The following is a 25,655-nucleotide window of genomic DNA, read 5'->3' as shown; positions in this document are numbered from 1 at the left end:
CTTCTTTCTCACTCCATGGCCCCTGTCCTTAAATGCCTTGCGGGGAATAAAAAGCAGCCAGGGAGGCAGGGTGGGGAGGGGAGATTTAGAAATTTGGATTCTTTCAAGCAAAGGCAAGAAAATGTTCCATGGTTGCTAAAGCCCAAGTTCAAGCTGGTGACCAGGAACTGGTATTGCAGCAGCTGTTTCTGATGATGGTTCAGCTAGATTAGGGTAGTGTTGAATGCATGACAAGGCTATATTTTCCATGGGAAAAAGCCTTGCTCCAAGTGCTCTAGGGCATCGGTTCTCAAAGTGAGAGCCCCAGGCCAGCAGCCTAGCATCACCTGGGAACTAAGAGATGCAGATTCTCAGGCTCCAGTCGAGACCTTCTGAATTAGAAACCCTGTAGGGCAGAAGCGGAGAAGGCAATGGCACCCAGTCCAGTACTCTTGCCTGGAAAACCCCATGGACGGAAGAGCCTGGTGGGCTGCAGTCCATGGGGTCACTAAGAGTCGGATACGACAGAGCGACTTCACTTTCACTTTTCACTTTCATGCATTAGAGAAGGAAATGGCAACCCACTCCAGTGTTCTTGCCTAGAGAATCCCAGGGACAGGGAAGCCTGGTGGGCTGCTGCACAGAGTCGGACACGACTGAAGTGACTTAGCAGCAGCAGCAGTAGGGCAGAAGGTGCGGAGGAGGAATCCATGCTCTAATAAACCTCTGTGAGATTCTGATGCACAAGTTTGAGAACCTTGTTCTTGGGAGACCCTTGAAAAAGAGGAAAACCCTAATAACATAATCCATATATCTCACCTTGGCAGCAACCAGATGGGAGAGTGTTTCTTAACCCTGGCTGCCCACTGTAATCACATGAGGAGCTTTGAGAACTACGATAGCTGGAGTCCACCCTCAGAAATTCTGGTTGCATTGGGTTGGCACTGGCCTGATCATTTGAAATAAGGATTTGAATGGGGAATAGATGATCAAATGAACACTGATCATCGGATGATCATTGAATAGATGATTGAATAGATGATCTGAACACTTCTGAGTACCCGGTTGGACCTGGGGGAGAAAACAAGGCAGGCTTTCAAGGGGAAGGTCAAGACAAACGGAAGAGAAGCTAGATCTTAGGCACTTTGTGAATAGCAGTAAAGCTTGAATAATTCTGGAGGTTGTGGTGGGGAGAGAAGGTAGTCTGAATTTATAATAATTCTTAAGGGTGACTTAGTTTGAAAGAGATGCCAGTTATAAAGTAAATATGTGGTCAAGGCTGCTCCATGAGTAAAATATTATTGTGATTTTTCAGTTCAGTTCAGTCACTCAGTCGTGTCTGACTCTTTGCAACCCCATGGACTGGAGCACACCAGGATTCCCTGTCCATTACCCACTCCCAGAGTTTACTCAAACTCATGTCCATTGAGTCAGTGATGCCATCCAACCATCTCATCCTCTGTCTTCCCCTTATCCTCCCACCTTCAATCTTTCCCAGTATCAGGGTCTTTTCAAATGAGTCAGTTCTTCGCATCAGCTGGCCAAAGTATTGGAGTTTCAGCTTCAGCATCAATCCTTCCAATGAATATCTAGGACTGATTTCCTTTAGGATGGACTGGTTGGATCTCCTTGCAGTCCAAGGGACTCTCAAGAGTCTTCTCCAACACCACAGTTCAAAAGCATCAATTCTTCAACGCTCAGCTTTCTTTATAGTCCAACTCTCACATCCATACATGACTACTGGAAACACCATAGCTTTGACTAGATGGATCTTTGTTGCAAAGTAATGTCTGCTTTTTAATAAGGGGTCCAGGTTGGTCATAACTTTTCTTCCAAGGAGCAAGCATCTTTTAATAATGTCATGGCTGCAGTCACCATCTGCAGTGATTTTGGAGCCCCCAAAAAGAAAGTCTGTCACTGTTTCCACTGCTTCCCCATCTATTTGCCATGAAGTGATGCAACTGGATGCCATGATCTTAGTTTTCTAAATGCTGAGTTTTAAGCCAACTTTGACTCTCCTCTTTCACTTTCATCGAGAGACTCTTTAGTTCCTCTTCACTTTCTCCCATAAGTGTGGTGTCATCTGCATATCTGAGGTTATTGATATTTCTCCCAGAAATCTTGATTCCAGCTTGTACTTCATCCAGTCCAGCATTTCTCATGATGTACTCTGCATATAAGTTAAATAAGCAGGGTGACAATATACAGCCTTGACGTACTCCTTTTCATATCTGGAACCAGTCTGTTGTTCCACGTCCAGTTCTAACTGTTGCTTCTTGACCTGCATACAGATTTCTCAGGAGGCAGGTCAGGTGGTCTGGTATTCCTATCTCATGAAGAATTTTCCACAGTCTGTTGTGATCCACACAGTCAAAGGCTTTGGTGTAGTCAATAAAGCAGAAGTAGATGTTTTTCTGGAATTCTCCTGCTTTTTTGATGAGCCAATTGATGCTGGCAATTTGATCTCTGGTCCTCTGCTTTTTCTAAAACCAGCTTGAACATCTGGAATTTCACAGTTCACGTACTGTTGAAGCCTAGCTTGGAGAATTTTGAGCATCACTTTGCTAGCGTGTGAGATGAGTGCAGTTGTGCAGTAGTTTGAGCATTCTTTGGCATTGCCTTTCTTTGCAATTGGAATGAAAACGGACCTTTTCCAGTCCTGTGGCCACTGCTGAGTTTTCCAAATTTGCTGGCATATTGAGTACAGCACTTTGACAGGATCATCTTTTAGGATTTGAAATCCCTCAACTGGAATTCTATCATCTCTACTAGCTTTGTTTGTAGCAAGGCTGCCTAAGGCCCACTTGACTATGCATTCCAGGTTGTCTGGCTGTAGGTGAGTGATCACACCATCATGATTATCTGGGTCATAAAGATCTTTTTTGTATAGTTCTTCTGTGTATTCTTGCCACTGCTTCTTAATATTTTCTACTTCTGTTAGGTCCATACCATTTCTGTCCTTTACTGTGCCCATCTTTGCATGGAAAGTTCCCTTGGTATCTCTAATTTTCTTGAAGAGATCTCTAGTCTTTCCGATTCTGTTGTTTTCCTGTATTTCTTTGCATTGATCACCAAGGAACGTTTTTTTTATCTCTCCTTGCTAGTCTTTGGAACTCTGCATTCAAATGGGTGTATCTCCCCTTTCCTCCTTTGCCTTCACTTCTCTTTTCACAGCTATTTGTAAGGCCTCCTTAGACAACCATTTTGCCTTTTTGCATTTCTTTTTCTTGGGCATGGTCCTGATCGCTGCCTCCTATACAATGTCATGAACCTCTGTCCATAGTTCTTCAGGTACTCTGTCTATCAGATCTAATCCCTTGAATCTATTTTTCACTTCCACTGTGTAATCATAAGGGATTTGATTTAGGTCATACCTGCATGGTCTAGTGGTTTTCCCTACCTTCTTCAATTTAAGTTTGAATTTGGCAATAAGGAGTTCATGATCTGAGCCACAGTCAGCTCCTGGTCTTGTTTTTGCTGACTGAATAGAGCTTCTCCATCTCTGGCTGCAAAGAATATAATCAATCTGATTTCGGTGTTTACCAGCTGGTGATGTCCATGTGCAGAGTCTTCTCTTGTGTTTTTGGAAGAGGATGTTCTGCATATAGAAACCTGTATGCAGGTCAAGAAGCAACAGTTAGAACTGGACATGGAACAACAGACTGGTTCCAGATATGAAAAGGAGTACATCAAGGCTGTATATTGTCACCCTGCTTATTTAACTTATATGCAGAGTACATCAGTGCATTTTCTTGGCAAAACTCTATTAGCCTTTGCTAATTGTGATTTTTATTCAGTCTTAATTGAAATGATTCTACTAATTTTAATCCAAGATAATATGCTGACATCCGCCTAGCAGCTTTGCTGAGACTGTGTCTATATGTTCAGAATGTACTCTGACCCTCTGCCCTCCCCAGCCTCACTGCTTCCTCTTTGCTCCATGGACCTTCCTCCCTGGCTGACCTGGTCAGTTTACTGGTCCCCAAGCGCTGTCACTCTGTTCCCATGCCCTGGTATTTATTGGTGCCTCCCCCTATCTCCTCCTCCTCTCAGGGAGGACCTATCTCCTTCTAGAATCCTCCATGGACCCCCAGTTCAGAGAGTCCCCCTTTCTCCTAATCCTTTTAGCACCAAATGTCTTTAAGGCACTCTGGTCCTATTTAGTTTTCATCATTCTACACATTTCCCATCTCTGCCCCTGGATCATAAGCCTTATGTTTAAGGCTTATAACCCCACCCCGCAACATTCAGGACAGTGATGGCTTACAACTTTTTGCCTCCTGCCCAGCACAGCACCACATACTCTACAGGCTCAGGAAATAGTAGTCAAGAAGCTGTACGAAAAGTGAATTTCAGTCCCTCTTCTTCCCACATCATCATGATGTGCAGAAAAGAAGGCACCAACCCCAGTGAGATGTGATTATGGTTTGACCATTCTTGAGGGCAAAATCCATAGGAAGCACATCAAGGTGGAGATCCTAGAGGGAGCATCCTCCAAAGTGGATGTGGCCCCCTCCACGGGAGGGGCTCTCACCATCTTATTAGTCCATGTTGTTTTGTATTAGGTTCCAGTACTACCTTAGCAAATCACCACAAACTTGGTGTTTTAAAATAATAGAAATCTCTCCTCTCACATTTCTGGAGGTCAGACGTCTGAGACCAGTGTCACTGAGCCAGAGTCCAAGTGCTGATGGAGCCATGCTCCCTCCAGAAGCTCTAGGACAGACCCTTCCCTGCCTCTTCCAGCTTCTGACGGCTCCAGCTTCTGGCAGCACCACCTTCCTTGGCTTGTGGCCACTTCGTTCTAATCTCTGCTTCCTTGGTCACACTGCTTTCTCCTCCCTTCTCAAATCTCCCTCTACTTCCCTCTTATAAGGACATTTGTGACTGCATTTAAGGCCCACCTTGGTGATCCAAAATAGTCTCCCCAACTCAAGATCCTTAACTTCATCACAACTCTTAAGTTCTTTTTTGCCATCTCAGGTAACATTTACACATTAAGGGGTTAGGACTGGGATATCTTTGGGGCAGCCGTGATGTAACCTACCACACAGACAAAAGTAACTGGAGCCTCCAAAGGGACAGAGACTTGTCCAAGGTCACACTTCAAGGTTGTAACAGAAATTAGGCAGAGATCCAGGTCTTCTTTCTATCAATCTTAGACTCCTCCCACTAGAGCATGCTGGTTCCTGTGAAAGTAAGACAAAGATATTAGAATAACACTTCATACCCTGATTCCTTGTCTTCTCTCTGGAACACGTGCTACTAGAATTCCCCCACCTGTGCACTCTGCCCCTGCTTGAGTCCTCGTTCTGTTACTTCAGACTCACTGTACATTCGCTGGCCTGTGTGGGCAGCTGCAGTGGACTCACTAAGTGACATTTTCTCCTCTCCCTTCAGGACCGCCTCTTTTTCGTCATGGAGTATGTGAATGGTGGGGACCTCATGTTCCAGATTCAGCGCTCCCGGAAATTCGATGAGCCTCGTTCCCGGTTCTATGCTGCAGAGGTTACATCAGCGCTCATGTTCCTCCACCAACATGGAGTCATCTACAGGTACCTCTCCTCACCTCCTCTCTTCCCCAAAAGTGAAAAAATAGAGAGTTTTCTGGATGCTTGAACTGAGTTTGGCTTCCACCCAAATGGTCTCTTAGAACTCGCTTTAAATTAGTTGTTTGTTTCAATTTGCTTACAGAGGGCTTTTTTGGGGGCTGTTTATCACTGTAAATGTTAATATTTGAATAGCCCCGGGAGATCTGATCCACTGTTTCTGCCAGTTTTGATTGAAAGCTTAAGCAGGACGTTTTAAAGGCCCAGTGCCAAGTAACCTTGGGGTGACCTTCATTTCTGTCTCCCCCCCGCCACCCCAGCCCTCTTCCTTGAACATCAGGGCATTCTCTGTACTTTTTCCTTCTGTGCCATGAACTTCCTCCCCTTCCCAACCTCTTGCCACTTCCTGAGTTTGTTTGGCTTACTTGTCTCCAGCAGATAGAATCAGAGAAGGAGGAGTTCCTTGGGGGGTCTCAGGGTTTATGATCTAGGGGGGAAGAGGGGAGGGGAACTAGACAGTATCTAACAGGAAGTGACTCTCTGCAGATCATCCAGTCCCTTGTTACTGCCTTGTCCCCCTTCCCAGAAAACATGGAACACACACACACACACACACACACACACACACACACACAAATTTTCCAGTAAGAGAGCAGTACAACTTACGCAGGCTCTTCTGTGAGGTCAGGAATTCTGGGAGGAGTAAATATTTATAATTAGCAACAAGGACACTAAAGTTCCTTCGGGTTTTTTCAATGATTGTCCATTTCTTTGCTTAGATTTTGCTTCCTCCTTTTTCCTTCAATTGGGTTGAAGAATAGCTGGCTTGATTCAACCCAAAACTAATCCCTCACCAGAACTTCACTGGCCCCACTCCTGGGAGCAATGCCCTCACTAAAAAAAAAAAAAAAAGAAATGTTCTCCAAGGGGTTCTGAAACCAACCCTCAGCTTCCTTAATTCCCTCTGCTCAAAAATAGTTAGTGGCTCCCGATGGCCTGCATAACAAAGCCCACACTCTCTAGCCTGCTGTTGTGGTCCTCCACGTCACAACCACACGTTTGCTTCCTATCACTGCATAACAAATTACCACAAATGCAGTGGCTTAAAGCATTGGCTGCTTCACAGTTCCCACAGGGCAGCAGTCTAGGCACAGCGTACCTGGGTCTCTCTGCTGTGATCAATGAAAGCCAGGCTGCTTTCTTGTTGAAGTTTGAGCTCCTTTTCCAGGCTCACATGATTATGGGCAGAATTCATTTCCTTGCAAATGGAGAATACATGTGGCTTCCTCATGGTCAGCAGGAATGAAAGCCTTTCCTGCTTTGAATCTCTAACTTCAGGGAGGCCTGGACCCTCTTTGAAAAGGATCACTTGATTAGATTGGGCCCACCCAGACTGATCTCTCTTTTAACTCAAAGTCAAATCATTTGGGGAGCTTAATTATGCCTGTAAATCCCTTGGCCCTTGCCCTATGATGTCTTATAATTGTGAGTGATATCATATCCCTTTCCACATTGTTTTGGTTGAAGAAGTCACAATTTCTCCACCATAAACAAGGGGAAGGGGTTATGGGATTATACCAGTGTGTTAAACATTGGAGGTCACCTTAGGTTATATCTACTACAGCCCAGTACACCTCACTTCCTATGATCTCTTGAACCTACCAAGGTTCTTGCATGTGTGTGTGCTAAGTCATTCAATCGTGGCTGATTCTGTGCGATGCTATGGGCTGCAGCCTGTCAGGCTCCTCTCTCCATGGGATTCTCCAGGCAAGAATACTGGAGTGGGTTGCCATGCCCTACTCCAGGGGATCTTCCTGACCCAGGAATCGAACCTGAATCTCTTACATATCCTGCACTGGCAGGCAGGTTCTTTACCACTAGCACCACCTGGGAACCCAAGGTTCTTAGCTTGCCTCAAGCTCATCTGACAATTCCCTACTTTCTTGTTCTTCTGTCCTCCTCTTTCCAGCCCAGAAGCCTGATGCAATACTGCCTGCCTGCTAGAAGCCTGGTCCCACCAGCCAGAGCAAGTCTCTCCCTCCCCCGCTTTATTTGTAATTTGGGAATGTCACACCCTCTACCTTAGGACCGTGGCTGCTTCTTTATTAACTCTTTGACCTTCTTATTTTACATCCTCTTATTATCTTGCACATAGTAAATGAACAAGAAATGACCCTTGGCTTCAGTTCAAATTCCTAATCTCTGCCTCCAAAGCAGCTTGCCGACTAGTTAGAGATATTGGCATTAGATATGTGAAAATATCACCCATATTACACGGCAGTGAACTCTTAGGGAGCCAGTGACTAGAAGAATTGTCATTCACTGAGATATCATCCCTACCCACTCCCTATCAGAGTGGGTATAATCACCCACAGTTTACCAGCAGAGATTCAGAGATTCCCCTTAAATAGTGGGTGGGCCAAAAGGTTTGTTCCAGTTTTTCCATAACATCTTACAGAAAAACCCGAACAAGCTTTTTGGCCAACCCAATAATTTGCCCAAGGCCATATTTGGTAAGTGACAGACTGAGGAGGTGTAACTGACATGATACTTGTCATGCGCCTGTCAAGTCCAAGTCCATACTCTTTACTAGTCATTCCTGATACTCCAAAACTTGACTTTTCCTTACATTTCTAGTTTCTTTTCCTTTCTGCTTCCCTAGATGAATACTTGCCTCTCACCTATGTTTGTTCTAGTGACTTTTGTGAGCCATACTTGTCCCCTCTCTTTCTCTCCTTTCCACTTCCCTGGCCACTTCTCCTTAATCTCTATATAACGTGGCCTGATCCTTCTCCCCTCCAAGCCCCATCCTCTAAATACTGGTTTTTCCCGGAGCCTTCATCCCTAAATTCTCTTCCTGAGCAATTTCAGCAGTTGCCTGTCTCCAGATGACACCTGTGTGCCAGAGACTCCCATATCACTGTCTCCAGCCCCCAGTTCTCTCCAGATCCCTGCACAAGACTACTCTCTCAAGATGATCTCCAAGGCTTTCTACCTTCTTTCCCAGGTAGTTTGCAGGAGTTTACTGACCTGAGTCCTCACTGCCTCTTGCTCTTCTCCCCCCTATCTTGTCTACCTCCCTCTCCATCGCAGCCCAGTGTTCTTTCAAAGTACAGGCTGATGGTCACATGGTGCCCTCCTTAGCATCCTTCTACCTTTGCTAGATAAAGCACAGCCTCTTTTGCTGGCCATCAGAATCCTTCAGCCCTGGCCCTGGGGCGGCCTGTGCACAGCTACGTGACTTGGGCGTGGCACAGGAGGGATGGGCCCAGGCGGTGAGTGGGAGCTGACACCCAGGTCTGCTCTGCTAGTGCATCTGGCTTCAGCCCAAGGAAGAGATGCGTTTTCTACCTAGAGGAGACCCTTTTTTTTGTTTCTCACAAAGACACCATGCATGCTAAAAGGGCCCTGGTCGCCCCCAATGATCTTTTGATCCTTATCACTAATCTCCCAACTGTGTAGCCCACCCTCTATGCCCTCCAGATGAGACCATTCTCCCCCAAATGCCTTTCTCTTTCATTTCTCCAAGTCTGTCTTCACCGTCCCTAGAATTCCCTTGTTCCCAATCTGTATCTTGCTCAGTGAGGGGCTCCTAGGTCACATCCATGTTCTGACTGTCTAAGGGTCCTTGGTTTTTTGTTTTTTTTTTAAAAAAGGTAGATTCCAGAATACTAAATGAGGGGACTACATCAGGATATAGATGGGGAAAGAATGGCCATGAGTTGATGATTGCTGAGACTGGGTGTTGAGTACACGGAGGTTCACTATTATGTCTGCTTTTGTGAATGTTTTAAATTTGCCGTAATAATCATAACTTTTTTTCTTAAAGAATAGCAATTCCAAGGTAGCATTCTTAGAGTCTTTGTTTCATTAGGTCTGGTATGGGATTCAGGAATCTGTACTTTCTTAAAGAATTTCTCAGGTGACTGGACACCACAGGTATAGAAAAGTTCTGTTCTGCCTGCAGGACTATGTAAGATGCCCCTGCTCTGGGAGGCTACCCTGACCACTCAGCCTGTCATGGGGATCATGCCTCCCTTGGGTGACAGCATCTCTCTGTTTCAAGCCAGTTCCCTTTGTCAGCCTTGTATTTTACCTATTCTGTGATTGAGAACTCCATGCAGATGTGCTTACCTGGCCAGCCTAGCTTATTATGCTGCTTGTAGTAAGTGTTCACTAAATACTTGTTTTCCTCTCTAATGCTCCAGAACCCTACAGTCCAGCTGGGTTGCTACCTCATCAGTTCAGTTCAGTTTAGTCCCTCAGTTTTGTCCAATGCTTTGCAACCCCATGGACTGCAGCACACCAGGCCTCCCTGTCCATCACTCACTCGCAGAGTTTACCCAAACTCATGTCCATTGAGTCAGTGATGCCATCAAACCATCTCATCCTCTGTCATCCCTTTTTCCTCCCACCTTCAATCTTTCCCAGCATCAGGGTCTTTTAAAATGAGTCAGCTCTTCACATCAGGTGGCCAAAGTATTGGATCTTGTCAGAAACTTATCTTTTTTACATGTTCTGTCAGATAATCAGCTTTAGGTTTTCCTGATCAGTTGCCCCCCCATTCTTTTCTTCTACTTAATTCCTATCCCTCCTCTCTGTCTTCCAGTGCCCAAGACTTCACTCTGCTCTTTTTCTAATTTTTGGGAGTGGATGCTTATTTTGTGTTCAGTATTTCCCAGCATCAGGGTCTTTTCAGATGAGTCAGTTCTTTGCATCAGGTGGCCAAAGTATTGGAGTTTCAGCTTCAACATCAGTCCTTCCAATGAACACCCAGGACTGATCTCCTTTAGGATGGACTGGTTGGATCTCCTTTCAGTCCAAGGGACTCTCAAGAGTCTTCTCCAACACCACAGTTCAAAAGCATCGATTCTTCAGGACTCAGCTTTCTTTATAGTCCAACTCTCACATCCATACACGACTTCTGGAAAAACCATAGCCTTGACTAGACGGACCTTCCTTGGCAAAGTAATGTCTCTGCTTTTTAATATGCTGTCTAAGTTGGTCATAACTTTCCTTCCAAGGAGTAAGCGTCTTTTAATTTCATGGCTGCAATCACTATTTGCTACCTCGTACCTGTGCACTTTTGAAAGTCTGTGTTGGAAGCATCTGTTGGAACACACAGTTTTTCTTCCTTGACCCTGAATTGCCCCATTCTTGCATGTTTCTCATTCCATAGATGAGTTAGGACCACGTGATCTCTCTTCCCCATGCTCCTTTGTTTGAAGCTGCCGGCACAAGGGCTGTATGATACATGTCTCTGCCTGTTCGCCTGTGAAGCCCAGATGGCAACCATATTTTGAGTGGTGCAAGGGTTTGTCTGGGAGGTTGGCAAGACTAAATTTTGCAGGAGGGGCCTCATTGCCAAGGTTGAGATAGAATTTTCCAGCCTTCCTGCTGGAAGTTATACACAAACTAATTAGTGACTAATTGGCCAGAGTTCCGGAACTAAGGGAAGAAGTTGTTCCTCTGGCCAAGGGCTCACACTAGAAGGTGAGTCCAGGCTGACAGGCAGGCTACTTTCCTCTGGGTCTCTCTAGTCAGGTTCCCCACGTGGGTGGCACAGGGCACTGTCTCTGTTTTCTCTGCTCAGCATTCCTAGGAATCCTCTGTGTGCTGCGGTAGGAGCAGGTGTTAGCTCACTGTGGGTCCACACTTCCTAACTATGGCTTTTAAACATTTTCTTCTCCTCCCTCATGCCTTCACACACACCATGATGGGGGAAGTTTTGAGGGGTGGACTTTCTTCTAAAATTTGATGTAGGGAACTTTCTCCTGCTGTGCACCATGCTCGGGGCTTATCTGTTTTCCTCTGAGCTGCTCAGGACAGCAGATGAGTCTCAGGATACTCCTCTGTTCATGGGACAAGGAAGCGAGAGGATGGGATCCACCTCAGACACAGAGAGCAGTGGGGTCCCTGGGAAGAGAACCAGAGGCTTGGCAGACAGAAAGGCATCTTCTTCCATAGTCATAGTTACTGCAGCAGAGGGTGGTAAAGAACATGGCTTCTGCCCCTCTGGCCAAGTGTCTTAACACTAGAAGAATGAATTCTTTCCTTTGTTTTTATAAAACTAAATTCCTGTGTTTTTAAATAACAGAAGTAATAGTCATAGGAAAAATCAAAATTTAAACAGAAAAGTAAAATCAGTTTTCTCTTCACCAACCTTCATAACCATCCAGGGAAAAACAGATGAAGAGTTGCTAGAGAATCCTTCAAAAAATCTTGAGCAAGTGATTGGATTTCTTTATGAGTGGCTTCCATGTGCGGTTCAGATAATACCTGCCTTGTCTCCTCTCTAAGGTGGTTGAGTGTGGTCATGACAAGTTGAACTGTACAACTAAAAGTGAAGGATATGAAAAGAAGGGGAAATGATGAGGAATTTATGTCAGGTATCATTGATGATTAACTTTTGTCACACTGAGAACTAAAATTTGGTCTTTAACCAGAAGGAGAGGAAATTGTAAGTTATAAAGCTCTCCTGCTCCTTTAATTCTCCAAGATTGTCAATCCTCAATGAGTCATCACCATCACCCCATAAGAGTTGATCTATGCCTGATGCCAGAACTGAGAGGCCATAGCGGACAGGAGGAGAGAAAAGGGCGTTTCTGCTTTGGCCCTGTCTAGGCCGCTCTACTCAAGAGGTGCTTAGAAAAGGTTTTCGTGTTGATGATGATGTTTATAAGTCAGTGAAGAGTTACGAGCAGGGAACAAAGATTTAATTCAGACTCAGATAAGCCTGAGTGTGAAATGTCTAGTTCTCTCCAGGGCTGGGGGATGAAGCCCAAAGGGAGGAACTTGGGAAGAATTTCCCTAGAAAGAGCTGGAGACCGAGGTCTCTGACTATGCCCTCCAATCCAGGCCTACCCAGGAAATGCATGCAGAGTTGTGATGTGCTCCACAGTCTTGCCTTCCTGGTGGTCTGTGGGGGAGATTGTGGGCCTAGTTTGGGGACTGACAGCCTGCCTTGATCCTTGGAAACCTCTCCTGCCATGGCCACAGGTAGGTGTTCCCTGAGATGAAGGTCTCTGGTTAAAGGCTACGTTAATAACTGGAAGGTCTAATATTTAGAGTTTCATCTGCTTTCAGTGTGTTTCCAATGTAGCTAATGCTCATACAAAACAGAGGATGGGGAGGGATTGGGGAGATCCCTTCTTCTTTCCTTCTCAGTCTTCCAAGACCTGGCCCTTGGAAAATCTCATGGGGATCTTTGTCCCCACTGAGCACTGTTCTCAGCTGTCAACATTCTCCCACCCATTGTAGAAAATGATACTTTATTTATTTAACTTTATTTTACTTTACAGTACTGTATTGGTTTTGCCATACATCAACATGAATCCGATACTTTAATGCTTTAGTGTAAAACTACTAAGGATCTAAGGGTTGAGTATGTAATGAGATGATATCAGTTCCCATGGCAGGAATTGTGGTGTGAATGTTAGATCAAGGGGGACCTCAGAGGCTATCTCATCCAACTCCATTTTATAGATACAGAACTTGGAAACCAAAGCCAGGCAGTAACTTACTCAAGTTTACACAGTGAGGTGTTATAAAGCTTAGATGTTATTTTAATCAGAGATATACATAAAGATTCAAATAGTTCTACCAGGCACTTAAAGAAATGAAAATCTGTTTTCTGCCCTTCCTCTGCAATAATTTCCCCTTCCACAAAGATACCTGCTTGCAATTCTTTTAGCTTATGCTTCTAGTATTTCTAAATAAAAGGGTTTTTTCCTTTCTTATAGCTGATTGGATTCTGGTATATGCAAAGTGATTCAAAGTGACCAAATGTATATATTTGGCCTTTTCCATATTCTTTTCTATCATGCTTTTTACAGGATATTAAATATACTTCCCTGTGCTTTACAGTAGGACCTTATTGTTTATATATTTTAAATATAGTAGTTTGTATCTGCTAATCCCAAACTCCTGATTTATCCTATCTTCAACCCTTTTCCCCTTTGGTAACCATAAGTTTGTTTTCTGTCTGTGAGTCGACTTCTGTTTTGTAAATGAATTCATTTGTATCATAATTTAGATTTCACATATAAGTGATGTCATGTGATATTCGTCTTTCTCTGTCTGGCTTACTTCACTTAGCCTGATAATCTGTAGGCCATCCATGTTGCTGCAAATGGCATGACTTCATTCTTTTTTATGACTGAGTAATATTCTTGTGTGTGTGTGTGTGTGTGTGTGTGTGTGTGTGTGACATGTACCACAAGGTCTTTATCTATTTATCTGTTGATGGAATTTAAGTTGCTTCCATGCCTTGGCTATTATAAATTGTGTTGTTATGAACGTTGGAGTTTATGTATCTTTTTGAATCAGACTTTTCTCCGTACATGTGCCCAAGAGTGGAATTGTTAGAGCATATGGTAACTCTATTTATAGTTTTTAAAGAACCTCTGTACAGTGTGCCTCTATTTCTTTGCATTGATCACTGAGGAAGGCTTTCTTATCTCTCCTTGCTGTTCTTTGGAACTCTGCATTCAAATGGGTGTATCTTTCCTTTTCTCCTTTGCCTTTAGCTTTTCTTCTTTCTCACCTATTTGTAAGGCCTCCTCAGACAACCATTTTCCCTTTTTGTATTTCTTTTTCTTGGGTATGGTCTTGATCACTGCCTCCTGTACAATGTTACAAACCTCATTCCATAGTTCTCTTCAGGCACTCTGTCTATCAGATCTAATCCCTTGAATCTATTTTTCACTTCCACTGTATAATCATAAGAGATTTAGGTCATACCTGAATTGTCCAGTGATTTTTCCCTACTTTCTTCAATTTAAGTCTGAATTTGGCATTAAGGAGTTCATGATCTGAGCCACAGTCAGCTCCCGGTCTTGTTTTGCTGACTGTATAGAGCTTCCCCATCTCTGGCTGCAAAGAATATAATCAATCTGATTTGAATATTGACAATTTGGTGGTGTCCATGTGTAGAGTCATCTCTTGTGTTGTTCGAAGAGCATGTTTGCTATGACCAGCGTGTTCTCTTGGCAAAACTCTGTTAGCTTTTACCCTGCTTCATTTTGTACTCCAAGGCCAATTTGCCTGTTACTCCAGGTATCTCTTGACTTCCTACTTTTGCATTCCAGTCCCCTATGATGAGAAGGACATCTTTTTTCAATGTTAGTTCTAGAAGGTCTTGTAGGTCTTCATAGAACCATTCAACTTCAGCTTTCAGCATTACTGGTCAGGGCATAGCCTTGGATTACTGTGATACTGAATGGTTTGCCTTGGAAACAAACAGAGATCATTCTGTCATTTTTGAGAGTGCACCCAAGTACTGCATTTCAGACTCTTTTGTTGATTATGAGGGCTATTCCATTTCTTCTAAGGGATTCCTGTCCACGGTAGTATCTAAGGGATTCTTGCCCAAAGAATAGCAAGGAGAGATAAGAAAGCTTTCCTCAGTGATCAATGCAAAGAAATAGAGGAAAACAATAGAACAGAAAGACTAGAGATCTCTTCAAGAAAACTGGAGATACCAAGGGAATATTTCATGCAAGTTCCAGTTCAATCACTCAGTCGTGTCCAACTCTTTGTAACCACATGGACTGCAGCATGCCAGGCTTCCCTGTCCATCACCAACTCCCAGAGCTACTCAAACTCATGTCCATCAAGTCAGTGATGCCATCCAACTTTCTTATCCTCTGTCGTTCCCTTCTCCTCCAACCTTCAATCTTTGCCAGCATCAGGGTCTTTTCTAGTGAGTCATTTCATGGAAAGATGGGCACAATAAAAGACAGAAGTGGTATGGACCTAACAGAAGCAGAAGATATTAAGTAGAGGTGGCAAGAATACACAGAGAACTATATTTAAAAGATCTTCATGACCCAGATAACCATGATGGTGTGATCACTCACCTAGAGCCAGACAACCTGGAATGCATAGTCAAGTGGGCCTTAGGAAGCATCACTACAAACAAAGCTAGTGGAGGTGATGGAATTCCAGTTGAGCTATTTCAAATCCTAAAAGTTGATCCTGTGAAAGTGCTGTACTCAATATGCCAGCAAATTTGGAAAACTCAGCAGTGGCCACAGGACTGGAAAAGGTCCGTTTTCATTCCAATTGCAAAGAAAGGCAATGCCAAGGAATGCTCAAACTACTGCACAATTGCACTCATCTCACACACTAGCAAAGTGATGCTCAAAATTCTCCAAGCCAGGCTTCAACAGTACGTGAACTGTGAAATTCCAGATGTTCAAGCTCGTTTTAGAAAAAACAGAGGAACCAGAGATCAAATTGCCAACATCTATTGGATCATCAAAAAAGCAAGAGAATTCCAGAAAAACATCTACTTCTGCTTTATTGACTACACCAAAGCCTTTGACTGTGTGGATCACAACAAACTGTGGAAAATTCTTCAAGAGACAGAAATACCAGACCACCTGACCTGCCTCCTGAGAAATCTGTATGCAGGTCAAGAAGCTATAGTTAGAACCAGGCATGGAACAACAGACTGGTTTGAAGTCAGGAAAGGAGTATGTCAAGGCTGTATATTGTCACCCTGCTTATTTAACTTATATGCATAGTATATTATGCAAAATTCCAGACTGGATAAAGCACAAGCTGGAATCAAGATTGCCAGGAGAAATATCAATAACTTCAGATACACAAATGATGCTACCTTTATGGCATAAAGCGAAGAAGAACTAAAGAACCTCTTGAGGAAAGTGAAAGAGGAGAGTGAAAAAGTTAGCTTAAAACTCAATATTCGAAAACCTAAGCATCATGGCATCTGATCCCATCACTTCATAGCAAATAGATGAGGAAACAATGGAAACAGTGAGAGATTTTATTTTGAGGGGATCCAAAATCACTGCATTTGGTGACTGCAGCCATGAAATTAAAAGACACTTGCTCCTTGGAAGAAAAGCTATGACCAACCTAGACAGCATATTAAAAAGCAAAGACATTACTTTGCTGAGAAAGGTCCTTCTAGTCAAAGCTATGGTTTTTCCAGTAGTCATATATGGATGTGAGAGTTGAACTGTCAAGAAAGCTGAGTGCCAAAGAATTGATGCTTTTCAAATATGGTGTTGAAGAAGACTCTTGAGAGTCCCCTGGACTGCAAAGAGAACCAACCAGTCAATCCTAAAGGATATCAGTCCTGAATATTCATTGAAAGGACTGATGCTGAAGCTTAAACTCCAATACTTTGGCCACCTGATGCAAAGCACTGACTCTTTGGAGAAGACCTTGATGCTGGGAAAGATTGAAAGCAGGAGTAGAAGGGGATGACAGAGGATGAGATGGTTGGATGGCACCACCAACTCGACAGACACAAGTTTGAGCAGGCTATAGGAGTTGCTGATGGACAGGGAAGCCTGGTGTGCTGCAGTCCATGGGGTCACAAAGAGTTGGACATGACTGAGCAACTGAACTGACTGTATAGTTTTCCAGGAATGCAGCACTTTGCATTCCTACCAACAATGTAGGAGGGTTCCCTTTTCTCCACATCATTTCTATTCATTATTTATAGACTTTTTAATGATGGCTGTTTTAGCCGTATGAAGTGAAACCTCATTGTACTAAATAGCACGGTTCAATGTTATTTTTTGAATTTTATTTTAGGCATTGTCTAGTGACTTTCCACGAGGCAAGGGAGAATTTAGTTCTCTGCACTACCTACTATCTACCTTCCACCCCATCGCACCGACATAACCTTACAAACCCCCCATCTTCTCGACAGAGATTACTATAATTTTGGTTACATGAATGTACATTGTATACATTGTTATGACTGTGAAAAGCCATAATTGCGTTTCCTTTCCAACACATTCTCTTTGTTTTCCCTGGAGTGAACACGGATGCTCTCGTGTCCGCATCTCCCTCCAAGATGGTGAGGGGCAACAATCATTCTGTCAGTATTCTTGGATGCGCTTCTCCTGAGCCTTCTAAACGGCTCCAGTCCTAACACTTGTCCTCAGTCCCTGCTGCAGAGCTGTCGTTCTGGGGTCCCCCTGCACTGTTGGCTGGGTGTCTTCGCCTCCCCCATGTGAGAGCTCCTCTCTTGGGTCGCATTGTCTCTTCCCTGATACACTTTCTTGAGATGGTGGTGTGCCTCCCAAGAAAAAGTATGGGAAGTAAACTTTTGAGACCTTCCTTCTTTCCCTAAAGCCATCTTTATCACACTCTCAAACTTGACAACGAGTTTGGCTAGGTAGAGAATTCCAGACTGAAAAGTGTTTTCACTCAAAACGTGAAGGTGTTGCCATTGCCTTTCAGCTCCTAGTGCTGCTGTTAAGAAGTCCACTGTTTTATCCTTGATCCTTCTTATGGACCTGTTTCTTTTTTCTGGAATCTTGTTTAATTGTTTGTTAATGGTGTGTCATAGACCTATTTTCATGCATTGTACTAGGCCCTGGGTGAACCTTTTTAACTTAGAAAATCATGTTCAGGAAAATGTCTTATTTCTTTCTGGAACTGTCATTCAGATTCTGGAGTAGTCAACTTGGGCATCACTACAATGAATCATCTGACTTGCCACTTATTTGGGGAACTTTTGACTATCAGTATTTTTAGAGTTTTTTTCTCTTGGAGGCCTCAGTTTACCTTGGAAAGACTCTTCCAGAGTCCTTCCTGTAGAGACAGAGCTTGGCAGCAAGATGAGCCAAATGAGAGAAGAGCATTGGAGGGCCCAGCTCCCAAAATACATATATCCACCCAATTGCCCTATTTTTAGTTCTCTACCCTGGTGCCTGCACTCTCCCTGATTCCACCCTGGACCTTGAGACTTTCTGTTTCTCTTCTCCAGAGAGTAAGCCTCTGAGGCAGAGAAGGGGGTGTGCAGAGTAAGAAGAGAATCTGAGTGTATAGTTGCTTTTCAACCAGATCTTTATCTATATCACCCTCATCTCCAGCAGTAATGGTTATTATAAATTCCTGAGCTTTGTTAGAGCAGGAAACGGGAGATTCCACAGCATAAATTTGATTGTCCTTTACTTATCCCATTGCTGGCTCAGGATGCTGCTCTTTCTCAGGTCTCCTGAGCCATTCCCACTCACCCCTTTGCTTTCCTGCTTCCAAAATTACATTGCTGTTCTTTCTTCTGTTGTTTCCCCCATCTTTGTGTGTTTAGGCCTTTGTGTGTAATTTGGGGAAGGAGAAAAAAATAATTTGTGAGCATTCAAGCTACCTATTTATCTAGAAGTCAAAAATAATAACAGAAATAATAACTACCGCAGCAGTAGCAGCAGCAACAACAACAACGATAGCAAGACACTCATTTTAGGCTTCGTGACCAGCCAAACTCTATTCTGAGCACTTTGCACCCATTTACTCATTTAGTCATCACACAGTAACCCTATGTGGTAGATACACATAATAGCTACACCCTATGTGGTAGCTGTTATTCATGGGATTTATGATATTTCCAAAGAAGGAGATCCTGCCAGATCCCACGCTGCTGCCAACTGTCAGGTCAACCTGTCCCATTGCTGCCTCGTGTGGGAGCAAAGTTGTGTGTTGGAGACAGCACTGAGTTGGAGTCAGGGAGCTGGGGCTGGATCCCACGTATGCTGGATCTTTGTTGGGCTTTCCTGAGCAGAATACTTAAACTGTTTGAAGTGTATTTTCTTCACTGTACCATGGGAACTGGAATGAGAACTTCCCTGGACTGTTTGGAGAATTACATCAGAAAACATTTTTCAGAAGTGCTGAGCACAGTCCTTGGCACCTAGGAAGCTCTATAAATATTGGTTGGATGAATGGGAGAGTGGAGGGTTATGGAGTCAGAGGATGTTATGGACTGAATTGTGTCCCCTCCAAATTCATGCATTCAAGTCCCAATTCCTAGTACCTCAGAATGTGGCTGTATTTGGAGATAGGGTCTTTAAAGTGGTAAAAGGTAAAATAAGGTCATAAGGGTAACCCCTAATCCAGTATGACCAGTAATTTAATAAGATTAGGACACAGAAATGTACGGAGGGAGACCATGAAGACCCTAGAAGGAAATCCATTTATAGGCTGAAGAGAGATCTCAGAAGAAACCAGTCCTCAATCTGGGGCCTCCAGAACTGGAAGAAATATGTTTCTGTTGTTCCCAACAGAGTGTGTGCTTGGCTCTGGCAGCCCTAGCAAACCAATGCAAAGATCCCAGGGTGCAGTCCAAGCACTGACACTTGCTAACCGTGTAGTCCTGGGCAAATGGCCACAGTTTCCTGTAAAATGTGGAGCTGATACAAATGGAGCTCCTAATAAATATCAAAATAAGACGGCCAGGCCTGCCGTTCTGGCATAAATTGAAAGGTTTAAATAAACTGATAGACCTAGAAAGGACTCTGTAAGTTGTTTGGGACCCAGTGAGGCATGGGGAGGTGCCAGTATCCCAGCAGTGATGACACCCTGTCATCAGGGTGGTGGACATGTGAGGCTTTGCCCCTGTGCAGAGCCCAACTAAGGGCCCAACAGGACAGGGCTTAGGTCTCAGAGTCAGGCAGTATTTCAGGGGAGGGAGCCTTTCCTTGGCATTATTTCAATACTACGAGCACCTAGGGACCATAGGGCAGGATGAGTGAGTGCTGAGAAATGCATGAGAAAGTGACCAACAGGGCTGCAACACCCGAGGTATGCCTGCATTGGAATGCTACAGAGTCTAATTTCTGTACCTCAGCCTCCTTGATGGCTCCCGTGGCACCTACCATCTTCACAAGCTCCTACACCCACTCCCTGTTCCTTACATGATCTGCTTCAGCAAAAAAGCTGATTTCAAAAATGTGCATCTTGGTAATGAGACTTATTTCACCCCTCTACTGTGTTGTATAATTGAAGGGCTTGTCCTCTTGATAAAGGAGTATTAAATATTATTGTGGAGTTTTCAGGGATAGTCACTTTTTGGTGAGTCTGGGTTTACTTAGAGATGGGACTGTCTTCACCCCGAACTCCTTTCATGCAGTGTCACCTGCTGATGTCCATGTGGGGTGAAGTCGTTATGACATGATAAAGGAGAGAGGAAGAGTGAATGGAGACAGAGCTGGTTGGGACAAAAGCGAAGTTTACATTCCTCTGAGGAAGCCACGTTATTGCTGACCAGATCAGAAGTAGAATTCTGACTCCATTGACATTGGACGTTCAGAGCAAACAGGAAGTTTGGAACCAGAGGGAAATTCCTGATTAAATGTGTCTGAGTTCCCAAGGAGAGAAAATGACTGGGGCACTATCAACTACTTTTGTGTCTCTCACGATACTCACCACAGAGCTGAGGGCCCAATGTAGTGGTTAAGGACTCCTGGCTCAAATTCTGTCTCCATTGCTTATTAGATATATGGTCTTAGGCAGCTAACTTCTCTAACTCTCAGTTTCTTCATCTGTAAAATGGAGATATTACCTCCCACAAAGAGAGATTGTGAGACTCAAATACATGTTAATAGGTGTAAAGTCATTATGATTGTGTGATTGTGTCAGTTACAGTGTAAACACTGAGTACTCGCTGCTGGTATTGGCATTGTTATTCTATTTCACAAGTGGTTGAGTAGACAATTGGTAAGTTTCACCTTGTATCTTGCTAGCTGGTAAACTGACGAAAACATCTTGCCAGGTTAGAGTCTCCCAAACAAAGGCTACTTTGAGGACCATATCTGTCTTATGAAGCACAATTCAGTATCTGTAGCTTTTAAGGCCATGCAGTGGTCTTTAGAATGTAGACATCCTTGAACATGTATTATCAATGTATTCAACATTGAATTCAACTTGAATTCTCTTGAATTCTCCTAGGCTTAGTTTGATGACTTTGTTTCTTCAATGCCTTTGGCTAATGATTGCACTGCAAAACAAAGGAATTGTTTTAGCAAACAATGGGTAGTTCTGCCACGTGGTACATAGAGTCTATGCAGACATTTGAGTGGATCCCAAGGTCTCAGTGGGCCCTGGATGAGTCCAAGATGACTCAAGCCAGTGGAGGAGAGGGGGGGTTTCTTCAGCCCTTGGAAGCATTAGGGGCCACATTTAATTAGCTTTGCTTCTCATTTTGGTTTTGTGGTGACAGGCTAATGGATTAATCCTGGTGGTTGTGGCCGTCTTCTCTCTCCTTGCTTCTGGTTCTCTTCTCCCACCATTCCTGCAGATTAATTGTGGTAAAACAAGGAGTTGGGGCATCTTCTTGCTCAGAAGTCTGCAGTGACTCCGTGTTATCTCAGAATAATGCCCCGGACACTTCTGCCTCTTACCTGAAACCATCCCCAAGCTGACCCTTTCACTAGCTCCTTCTCCAGGCTTTGCACGCAGTTCTGTTCCGACCTACCCTGCCTTCTCAAGTTTTTCTCCCACCAGACTCCCCTGTGGAGCTCTGCTTGAACCTGGCAGGTGTCCTCACCAACACAGCCACACATACTGTACATTTATCACCCAGATCCCAAACATCGACTCCTCTCGTTACCTAGGAACACCGTAACTTTTCCTAGAACACCAGATTTTCTTCTTCCCTTGTTCCCTTTTTCTCTTTCCCATCCTTTTAGATTCAGCTTCAGTTTATTTGCCCCTGGCCCTTTCCAACAAAGTTAGTCCTCTCTCCCTCTCGTTAACCCTGCGTCCATTCCATTCTATCCTAGTTTTTCTCGCATTGTACTGGAACTATTTCTTGATTGAACGATCTTATAGAATTTCTGCAGGTTATTCTGAACTTATGATTTAGCCCAATTGCCCGTGAGTTCATGGCTCCACCTATTCAAATATATCAAGCAAAACACCTCCTGGGAGGTGGGGTGGCTTTCTAAACATATTTGGTCACAGGGAGGCACCTTCTAACAGACTTCTCGCTAGACCCACATCTCCCTGGGTTTCCTCTCTGTGTGCACTGCCCCATTCCATGGTCTTTTTGTTTTTCACAATGTCTGGTCAATGAAGTGCTACGGTAGAAAGAACATGAGGCCAGGAACTGGGCCAGAACTCTGATAAAGCTTTGCCTCAGTTGGGTGACCTCAGGCAAATTACTGCCTCTCTCTGAACCTCAGCTCCCTACACAGTGTCTGCTTTGGAGGGTCTTGCTCTGTGCGCCTAGATCCTAAGGTTGTTGTTCTGGGAATTCCAACAGATTCTGAAAATAAATCTCTGAAAATGGCATCTACAGATTACCTCAGTGAGTCTCCAGAGGTGACTGAATTTAAGTAGCAAGAGTGTCTGGTGCCTGCTGGAGAGGTTAGAGGTCCTAGAACATGAGATTTCATACACAGGTAGTCCTGTGCTTTGCACTCTGAGTATCAGATGACAATCTGCGGATCTACCTGCTAATGTATCCGTAGTTCCCCCCTCTTAAACCAAGTAGCTCCAGAGGCAGTAACCACTATACGGGTAGGAGTTCAGTCTGAGAATCAGGGCTGCTTGCTTAGAAAGTCACGGTCATACCAGGATTGAACGTCTCACACCCCATGACTCCAAACCCTCTCTGAAATGGGACATCTCTCAGATGAAATTTGCTCCATTGTTGGAAGTCTGCTGATGCAAAAGCATTCTTCCAAAAGGGATTTTGGGTTGAGTTTGTACCTTTTCTTGAAGAGTACTGCTTTGTTGTTAAGAGAGCTGTGTCCTACTCATTTATTCAGTCAACAATGATTGTGAAGCCTCCTCAGTGTATCAGGAGGTGTATTGGTGTATTCATGCAGATACCATGAAAAGAAAAAGACACACATTCTCTGTCCTCCTAGCCCTTAAGTTTGGGTGGGGATGCCAGACAATAAAATGGACAAAAACAATTTTTAAAAAACTGATGAGGACGGTGATCAGATAGGGTGCCAGAAACTACATGGCAGAGATAGCTTGGCGGGATGAAGAAAACCAAGGAAGGTTTTCTGGGGGTAGTGATCTCTTCCAGGAGGGCCCCTGTAGAGTCAATAGGAGTTGGCCTGAGTAAGAGGTCATAGGAGAGTGGACCACAGAGTGGGAACAGGATGTGTGAAGGCTTGGGTGGGCAGAGCACCAGAAGGGTCTGTGGGTCTAAAGAATTTCTACAGGCCTGCTTCTCAAAACACAAAGGGAATCTTGGTGAACAGTGAGACCTGAGGGGACGGCATGGACCCACCCTGTCCTGAGGGGAATAGAATGACTGTCCGAAGCCACATGAATTCACGCTAATGTGCTGTTTGGTTGTGTTATATGTGGGAATTATGGAAGAGGGGCTGACTGTATAATAGAATTTCAGAGGTGTGAGTAAACTTGAAGGTCAGCTACTCCAGCTCCATCTTTTATAGATGAACAAACTGAAAGTCAGGGAGGTGGTGTGACTTGTCCAAAGTCATTCAATCTCTTGGTAATGTAGGAAGAACCATGAGTGGGAACTCTGGGGTTTTTTGATAGTATGGGCTGATAAACTGACTCCAAATAGACAAGCAGAAACACCTGATTTGCAGTTGATTTCCATAGTGTAAATATTCCCTCTGGGGTGGGGTGAATTTCAAGCTACCCATATTTCACAATCAGGTCACAAAACTCCTGAAAATTTAGCAATCTGATTTGTGAACTGGCACCAAAGGGGAAAGGGACTTCCATGGGGGCTCAACAGGAAAGAATCTGCCTGCCAGTGCAGGAGACTCAAGTTCAGTCTCTGGGTCTGAAAGATCCCCTGGAGAAGGAAATGGCAGCTCACTCCAGTATTCTTGTCTGGAAAACTCTATGGACAGAGGAGCCTGGTGGGCTACAGTACAGGGGGGTCACAAAGAGTCGGACAAGACTTAGCAACTAAACCACCAAAGAGAGAGAGCTATGAGCATCTCTTCCCAACCAACTCCATGGTCAGTGACATTTTGTTGGTAGGTTGATATCAGCCATGGTGGGAGTATTTGTACCATGGAAATCGTCAGTGCTACAGATGAAAGCTTATTTCCTCTGGAGAACTGTTTCTACATATTTGTCAGTACACTGCTGTAAAATGAAATCTATAGATTAAGTTGGGCAGCACTGTTCAAGTCAACTATATCCTTGTTGGTTTTCTGTCTGCTTGATCTATCACTAAAAGAGGGTATGTGTGCATTTCTCCTTTCAGTTCAATCTTTTTTCTAACAGTTTTGTTGCAATTTAATTTACATACCATACAGTTCACCCACTGAAAGTATACAAATAAGTTTTTAATATATTCACACAGTTGTGCAACTCTCAACAAAGTATTTTCATTCCTCCAAAAAGAGGCTCCATGTTTTTTACCCATCATCCCCCAGTCCTCCCCTATCCTCTCCCCCAGCCCTAGGCAGTCTACTTTGTAGATTTTCCTACTCTGGACATTACATATAAATGGAATCATACAGTATGCAGTGTTTTGTAACTGGCTTTTTTTTTTAATATAGCATATTTCAAGGTTTATCCACATTGTAGCATGTATCAGTCCTTCATTCCTTTTTATGGCTGAATAATGTTATGTTGTATTGGTATAACCACATTTTGTTTATTCATTTATCAATTGGTGGGCCCTTGGGTTGTCCACCTGCTGCTGCTAATACTGCTATCCAAGTCATTGAGTGGACATATGTTTCCATTTATCTAAGCTAGGAATAGAATTGCTGGGTCAAATGGCTTAAGTTTTTGAGGAACTGTCGCACTGTTTCCAAAGTGTCTGCACCATTTTGCATTCCCACCAGCAACAAGTGAAGGTTCTAGTTTCTTCCCATCCTCACCAACACTTACCATTGTCTCTCTTTTTTGATGATATATCCCACTGGGTATGGTGTATATCTAATTGTGGTTCTGAGTTCTATCAGTTTTTACCTCTATCTATTTAGACATTCTGTTGTTAGCGACCCCATGGACTGCAGCCCACCAGGCTCCTCCATCCATGGCATTTTCCAGGCAAGAGGACTGGAGTGGGGTGCCATTGCCTTCTCCATTTAGATATTCTGTTGTTCAGTACATTCATGTTTAGGATTTTTAGGTCATCTTGAAGAATTGATGCCATCATTATATAATGTACCTTATTCCTGATAATTTCTCATATTGTGAAGTCTGCTTTGTCTGAAATCAATATAGATAGTGCGGCTTTCTTATGATTAATGTCAGCATGGTATTGCTTTCTCCATCCTTTCACTTTTAATCTATCTGAATCTTTATTATTTAATGTGTGTTTCTTATAGACAACATATAGTTGGGTCCTGTTTGTTGTTTCTTAATCCACTCTGACAATCTGTCTTTTAATTGATATATTTAGACCAT

The 25,655-nt window shown here is 43.7% G+C and overlaps 1 protein-coding gene across 1 annotated transcript in view; it reads left to right on the top strand.

The window, feature by feature from the left end:
• PRKCE (protein kinase C epsilon) overlaps positions 1-25,655 on the top strand; it is a 539,658-nt gene that overhangs the window by 442,606 nt on the left and 71,397 nt on the right. The window contains exon 11 of the mRNA XM_068986689.1: positions 5,380-5,534. Coding sequence (XP_068842790.1) covers positions 5,380-5,534 — 155 coding nt within the window. The remainder of the gene's footprint in view (positions 1-5,379; positions 5,535-25,655) is intronic.

This window comes from Capricornis sumatraensis, chromosome 1 (genome assembly GCF_032405125.1).
Source record: "Capricornis sumatraensis isolate serow.1 chromosome 1, serow.2, whole genome shotgun sequence".
Lineage (NCBI taxonomy): Eukaryota > Metazoa > Chordata > Mammalia > Artiodactyla > Bovidae > Capricornis > Capricornis sumatraensis.
This window is presented reverse-complemented; position numbering and strand designations above follow the sequence as displayed.